The following is an 8,138-nucleotide window of genomic DNA, read 5'->3' on the forward strand; positions in this document are numbered from 1 at the left end:
GAAGCATGTGCATGGGACGTGATGACGCCGACAGATCTGTGGGAAGCACGCCAAGATCCGGTGGCCATTAGGTGAGATCTGTGGGAAGCACGCCAAGATCCGGTGGCCATTAGGTGTTATCTGACCGGGGACTACGCCGTAGTAATTCACAAACTTGACAAAAAATGGGTCGAGTGGAAATCACATCCCACCCTTCAAAGAGTCCACATGAACACCTACACTTGCCGGAGTGACAACCAATGATGTTGTCCAATTCGCGATCAACCCTATACCTAACCGTTCCTCCGAGTATGTCTTCTACCTGTTCCTCCTCCTTGACTGACACGTCGACTAGAGTTCCATAAGCGCCACACGGATCCAAGTAGAGAAACTTGCCACTCGTAAGGTTCGTTTTGCTAACCGATGGCCCTACGAGTCTAGCTGATATCCCTTGATCCCGATGACTCTTTTTTTTCAACGGGACTCTAGTCGGAGCAGATTTAGTACAGACGGCCAGAGATTCCTTGGCTAGCCTCCCTTCAACCGGTTGAACTACAAAAACCTCATCGGAGCGACCTGGTGACGACCCTCCAGACGCACTAAGTGTTTCCTCATCACCTTGATCGTCATAGTCGCGACAGGACAAATTTTGACTATCATCTGAAGGCATGCTGCACACGCAAAAAACATGCAAGAAGTTAACAAATGGAATCAAAGGCTAGTCAGAATCTTTATGGCAAAGACTACAATCACACTCAACAGACCCAATATACTACAACAAAGCACAATTAGGAAGCAAGAACATGACAAGATTAAGCGGAGCATAGTGCAAGGCCGAATGACTGATCGGCCTCGGCGACCGGTCGACTGGAGCTAAGAAAAAAAAAAAAAAAGGGCGGAGCAGTTACAATGGATCAAGTGCCCAATAACCATATAGCGAACAACAAGCAAAGAAGGCAATACGACTGACCAGTTGATCTGACCATCTGACCATCTGACCGGTCGACCGAGCACAACAAACAGACAACTACTACATCAATTGGTCGGCAACACAACAAAAAAACATATGTAGGTTATGCATGATCATTCGCAATATATATATATATATATATATATATATATATATATTGATTTTGGCCGGTCGGCCAAAATCAATTTTAATCGATCGGCCAAAAAAACAATTTTGGCCGATCGGCCATATAGTAAAAAAAATATATATATATATATATATATATATATATAATGTAAATTACTTTCAGTAGTGAAGAAAGAAAGCAATAGGAAAAAACAAATGGACGTACATGGTGTAAGTGTAGCATCAGATCGTCGGACACGTAGAGCGTCAAAGAAGATGAACAGACTTTTTTTCTTCAAGGCTAGGGTTTCGGTCGGTCAAAGAAAAAAGGATAGCAAAAAAAAAAGAGGGGAAAGGAAAGAAATTTTACCTTGCAAAGTGATCAGCAAATTCCAGAGGTTGCAGGTTAGCCAAAGGGAGAAGAGTAAAAATGAACTTTCACCAAAGGATATTTATAGGAGAAGAGATGGCCTAGAAGTTGAAGGGACGGCCCGTTCACGTGGAGGCCCAGATTCGCGCCACCTGTCCCACTTTGCATGTTAGCCATCCGATCAGAATCTCTAGTGACTTGCAAAAATTGGGAAGTTACCAAAAGGTGCCCGGATGCCTGAAGACCGACCGAACGAAGCGCAACCCGCAACATGACGATTGGAAGAAATTGCAAGAACAAATTCACTTCTCAAACTCGACGACTCTCGCGGATTCAAGAAGTGGGGGACTCGTGATGGATAAATACGTACAAAGATTACCCGTTGAGCCGGTCCGTCAAGTGTCACCCGATCCGTCAATCGCCAACTGGCTGGTCCGTCATAGTCATCAACCCGACTGGGATAAATCACTTGTGATCAACCGGTTTGCTTATACCGATAGGCCTCGTGACAAAATGCTCTCGGATCACCCTTGGAGTCGCCCCGACAGAAACACACCCGACCGATCTACCGAAGGATGACCGGTCGGTCAACAAAGTGACGCAACCTGCAAGCCGAAATCTTAACTTACACTACAAGTAACATCAGAATCCACTTGATCCGCAGTGCGGCGCCTGACAACTTGCAGAGATGGCGGTGCTGATACCTCGAGCAGCTGGTCTACACGTAGCTGTAGATTGACCGTCTGACCGAGCCAATGGGAAGGCGCCACGTCAAGCCACCTGCAGCAGCTCACTAAATGCTCAAGACCGCCTTCAACTAGTATAAATAGGGGGTCTCCCTCCTTCACTGGGGGATCCATCTCAGATTGAAATCTACATTCACCACTCACAAGCACCTCACAACACTACCAGTCGTTTGTAATAGTTAGAGCACTTGTAACGATCGCTTCACGTGATCCACTTAATATTGCAATCCACTCAACAAATTACCATTCGCCATTGCAACTCGTAGCCTCGGACCGCTCAGTCGTCGCCCGTAGACCGACCGACCGACTGACTCGCCGAGCGCCCCTTTTTCTCCATCCACTTGCAACATACGTATTCGTAGCATAACCGTAATCCCGGGACAATTTACGCTATCAATGGTAAAACAGGCATGAGATGTGTTACAACAAACTTATTTTGAAGTTAATAAGTATGAACTCTTAATCGAGTGAGGGAAACTAGAGCATTTACATGTAAATATTAGGACATCTCCACTAGTTGTTTTTACATGGTTCTAGAGCATCTCAACTTTCAAAAATTCCTTATTCAAATGCATATTTTTCCTTCTTCTAAGTGTATATTTTTGTCTCTTCAAGTGCATAATTTCTCTTCGAGCACATATTCTTTATTAACTTTTCAATACGATGCATAACTTTGAATGCAATATGCATAACTTTGAACCTTCAAGTGCATAACTTTAAATCTTATCATACATAACTTTAAACCTTGTGGTGCATAATTTCAAATCTTCTGGTGCGTAATTTTAAACCTTGTGGTGCATAATTTCAAATCTTCTGTTACGTAATTTTAAACCTTATGATGCATAACTTTAATTGATCTTTTAAATGGTTAATTCCAATTAGTAAGTCTAATTAAAGTTTTTGGTTGTCATTGATACGATTTCTAATTCTTGCAAGTGGTCGAGAATGGCTATGAGTTTTTCGTTAGCGTCAACTGGTGACTATATTTTATATTTAGCGCCTAACTACTGTGGAGAGTTTGATAATGCTGATTAAATGATGAGTGTTGATGCGACTTTTCTTTGCTCATTTCAAATACTAAAAGTCTACATAAAAACCAAAGGTTAACATTACTACTACTTAATCAAACTTGTGATTAGGAAGCATTTTTTTTTTCCGTCATTCTGGGCGGTTGATCTAGGAGATCCTTCGCACCAGCACCAGAACCAGACCCTATATATATAAGATCATATGCGAAGGAGTTAGGACAAAATTGGTTAAATCTCAATTATTGATCTAATCTAATAACTCGGAAAATGATTTCCGAAAATCATTGACTACGAAAAATGACTCAATTTTTTCAAAAAATGGCTTCGTGCGAGAGACAGACGACCTCTCCAGTCTGGCAGACTAGTCCACTGACCAGAGTGGCGAGTGTTTTTTTTTTAAATTTTATTTATAATAAATATTATTAGTTGATATATGTTTATATTTTAAATAAAATAATAAAAATATATAATTATACCTTTCTACTCAGTTCCGAAAAATAAACCAAATATACAATGACAGTTTTTCAAAATTCATCCAAACACTAAAAATGAAACTATTTTTCAAAAAATGACTCATTTTCCAGAGTCATTTTTCTGTTTTCCAAAAGAAATTTTGTTTCATTAATGATGGTCGATTAGAATTTAGATGCAATCTTACTGATAATGTTCTGGTCAACCTGGAACGCTTTGGCCAGAACATCTGCAGGTATAGCCGGATTCGATCCAAACACATCATTAGCAACGAAGATAATCCCTCCTATGTTCTGGTTACTGAAATATGCGACGGCGACGGCGTTGCCATTCCCAATGTTCCGCTGGAAATGGATAAGACCTTCTGGGAACACGAACACGTCGCCCTTCTCTAGCACTTTGGTGACAAGACGGTTTTCAGGGTTGGAGGTTATGAAACCGGCTTCAATTCTACCGTCAAGGACGATCAAGATTTCGGTGGCGCGAGGATGAATGTGCGGCGGACTGAGACCCTGCGGGGCGAAGTCAACGCGTCCCATAGAAATGCCGAGAGTGTTGAGCGCCGGAATCTGGGCAGCAGTCACCGGAGTCGCGCCCGCTCCGAAGGAGTTGGTTGTGTTGGCTCGCAAGTGAAGGCCACTGAAGAAGAAATCGCTCGCTCGTACAAGGTTTGGGTCCTTGCAGGCCAAGCCATTCACTACCACTGCAACAATAGATCATACTCCTATTCAGTGTTAAGGTAGTTTTTTCCATTTTTGGTCCTATGACTTTAGTGTTTCCGTCAATTCAGGTACACGACTTTCATTCTTGACATAAGTAGTGCTTGACTTTAATTTTTTTGTCACTTTTAGTTCTTGACTTTGATTTTTTTTCCACTTTTAGTCCTTTCGACCATCCGAGCGACAACTTTTAATCGAAATCAACAAACTATTGTGCCATTAAGGGTAAAAGTATCTTTTGATAAAGCCCTAAATATATTTATAAATAAAATCAGTTAAAAAATAGAAAAAAGAAACGTTATTTGCTTGTTCTGCACAACTTTTAATCGGAATCAACAAATTGTTGTGCCATTAAGTGTAAAATTGTCTATTGATAAATCCCTAAATAGTTTTCCAAAATGAAAGTTGTGTACCTTAATTGACGGAGGCACTAAAGTCATAGGACCAAAAGTGGAAAAAAATCTAACCGAAATAACCGAAAAAATATTGAGTTTCTCATAACCGAACCGACGAAAAAGCAAAATTTTCTGTCTGTTAATGATCGGTTATTTTTAACCGAATTTAATTAACTAATAGGCTATAATTTCAAAAAAAATAAAAAATTAGTCTAACTCAAAAATTTAAATACTAAAAACACATTACTAAAATGCATGCATGGAAATTAAAGCTTACACAGATTATCTAGTAATAGTACGTACTAGGTATATATGCATGCAAATTAAATTGACATTATTACTTGTGGATCGATTGTAGTCTGTAGACTAAACCTTCAAACCATTAAACACACCATCACGGCATCACCATGCACTTCGCAGTCGCAGTCTCGCAGATCAGAGTAGGCAGTAGGGGTACGTCGCGAAGAGGAAGAGCAGGCAACAGAGTCTGAAGAACTGATGGGCAACCTAAAAGGGCTTACTGGAATACAAAATATTGGCTTTGTATTGGAACAACTAATGAAATATTATTTTGAATGATTATGCGCTATGCATCTAGGTTAAAATGTTTGTGCTTAGCCTCGATTTTTGGGTCGATTTTTTAATTTTTGGCTCAAAACTTATAAGTTATATCCCACCGAAAAATCGAAATAACTGACATTTTTTTAAATCTAGTAACCGATAACCGACCGAAAACTGAAATTTTCGATCGATTCGGTTATTGACCGTTGATTTCTTGGTCCGTCTTCATTTTTTGCTCACCTCTCGGTAAACCATGCTTGCATATGAAATTCAATCGATGTGGGTAGATATTGTGTTAAAGATTGAAATGGGAATAGTTCAAAAAAAGTTGACAAAAGTAAGAAGCTTTAGAAAGTTTGACAAAAATAGGTAAAATTTATTTGTCAAATGCTTTTATTTTTTTGGCGGTCAAACAGATTCGCAAGTGAGGCTCGCGTGTCTCTGATTTACACGCAAGTCGATTTAAATCATAGACACTCAAGTGAAATTTGCGTGTATGTTTCAACGCAAAATAAATAAATAAATACATAATTTGATAAAAAACGCATTCGAAAACCTATTTTTGTCTAACTTTCAAAAGCTTCCTATTTTTATATACTTTTTTTTTTTTGTTTATTCCCATTTCATTCTTTAACCCGTAAATATTTGGATAAGAATACAAATGAACTAAGAGAATAAGAATTACACACAATATACTAAATTCCTTATGGACAGTACTCAAAAGTAGATTTCTTTTGAACATCAAATAGTAGTCCTCCTAAATTAATTAAAGACTATATTATACGGCAAGAAATTACATATTTTAAAATTTTTTATATATCATACCCGGGCTAGTGGGATCTGCAACACAGAAATCTTGAAGAGGGCTGGGGTCAGAGGCTGAAGCTACTATCAAAAGAGTTGCAAGTAATATTCCTCCTCCTAGCTTAACAAAATGCAAAGCCATTGAACTAAGTTATATATATTCTCGCATATATTATCTGATCAATCTATTTGCTGCAAGTTAAGTTTAACTTTGCCAAAGAAGTACGCATGTATATGTTTTTACAAAAGAAAATGGGTAAAATCTGATAATAATGTTGGCTTATTCAACCGCCGGCCATACATGATCTGATGATAGAAAGATGCCCAAATGCCGGACAGATTTGTCAGGTTTGGAAAAGGTCAACTCTCCATTTCTGACCTACAAATGCCGAATGGAGCTGCCTATATATATATATATATATATATATATAACTTTTTAAAAATAGTTTATTATCGAAATAGTCTCTCGACTATTGTGAAATTACCAATTTGGTCATCGATAATTTTTTTTATCCAATTAAGTCCTCGACTTTGAAAAATGTAACTATTTTGATCATTCGTTTATTTTACCGTTTGATATCCGTTAAATCAGGACCAAATTGATAATTTTACTATAGTCAAGGGACCATTTCAGTCAAAAATTAATTACCAAAATGGTCCTTTGACTATAGCAAAATTATCAATTTGGTCCCGATTTAACGAATATTTAACACCAAAATAAACGGATGACCAAATTAATTAAATTTTTCAAAGTTGAAGACTTAATTGGGCAAGAAAAATTATCGAGGACCAAATTGATAATTTCGCAATAGTCAAGGGACCGGTAGTAAACTGTTTTAAAAACAAATTATGGACAAAGAAGTTATCCAGCAATACTCTAAAAATACTAGTAATTTTCAATCAGAAAAGGTATTTTCACAAACTGAAGAATTTCATACTTAGACAAACACTCCAAAACAGATAATTACTTGGAATACAATATGACAATTCCAAACTACGACAAAATTAAAGCATATTTGATTTAAAAAAAAAATTCATTAGAGATAGCTGAAAATATTATAAAACACTTCAAATTTCAAACTTTTCAAGAAACTCTTACTTTAGATAAAATTAATAAAGAACTAAATAAAACTTTTGAGACATAGACTTGGCAAAACTTCTTGATGACATTCTGGAACTTATATCAGAATCAACATATATAAGAAGAGTTAATACCACAAATGGTCCTCTGACTATTGGGCTAGTACTCCTTTTAGTCCTTGACTTTCAATTCGACCACAAATGGTACTCTGACTTTCATTTTTGACCACAAATAGTCCTCTGTTAAAATTTCTGTTAAATAGGTGTTAAATCTAGGGGTAATATCGTCAAATTAATTAATATTATTATGATTACTTGTTTTTAGAATTATATGACAACATAATTAATTTCAAACATTAATAAACATTAAGTTAATAAATATAAAAACAAAATGGACGTGACAAATTACATAAATGAACAAATTAAATAAAAATTCATGATTAATGTTCGCAATTTGTACTTGATTAATTATATTAATTCAACGGTGGCGGCCTTCAGTTATGTCCCAAACAAAATGTTTGATCGATAAAGTGAAAACTATTAATCGGCCATGTATGAACAATCATGAAAATGATGTAAGCAAGGTTTTTGAAAAAAATTTCTTCCATTTTAATCTATTGGTTAATCCAAAACAGATAGCTATAATATTAAATCTTCATTTTATACGCATAATTACGAGAATAAGGTGTATTGTCTTTTTATTTAGGAGTATTTATATTTGTTAATTGTTTCAATTATGCTTGTTGGTGAAAAATTCTAAACATTTTTATTTTATGACCATTATATATATATATATCAATTTGACGATAATACCCCTAGATTTAACACCTATTTAACAGAAATTTTAATGAAGGACTATTTGTGGTCAAAAATGAAAGTCAGAGGACCATTTATGGTCAAATTGAAAATC

General features: G+C 36.7%; 1 protein-coding gene across 1 annotated transcript; it reads right to left on the reverse strand.

Annotated features, from left to right (window-relative positions):
- Positions 1–3,833: 3,833 nt before the first annotated feature.
- On the reverse strand, positions 3,834–6,290 carry LOC116003915 (putative germin-like protein 2-1). The gene is made up of 2 exons (XM_031243856.1): positions 6,170–6,290; positions 3,834–4,372 (listed from the first exon to the last, which is right to left on the reverse strand). Exons 1-2 carry the CDS (start codon positions 6,288–6,290, stop codon positions 3,834–3,836), a joined length of 660 nt encoding a protein of 219 aa, XP_031099716.1.
- Positions 6,291–8,138: the final 1,848 nt, after the last annotated feature.

The sequence above is a fragment of the Ipomoea triloba genome, chromosome 14 (genome assembly GCF_003576645.1).
Source record: "Ipomoea triloba cultivar NCNSP0323 chromosome 14, ASM357664v1".
In the NCBI taxonomy this organism is placed as follows: Eukaryota; Viridiplantae; Streptophyta; class Magnoliopsida; order Solanales; family Convolvulaceae; genus Ipomoea; species Ipomoea triloba.

What these genes read in the sequence shown, in the direction of transcription:
- LOC116003915 (XM_031243856.1), bottom strand. Translation starts at nt 6,290, where the DNA reads ATGGCTTTGCATTTTGTTAAGCTAGGAGGAGGAATATTACTTGCAACT. An exon ending in TGCAGATCCCACTAGCCCGG is followed by an intron (nt 4,373 to 6,169) that starts GTATGATATATA and finishes CTATTGTTGCAG; the next exon opens with TGGTAGTGAATGGCTTGGCC.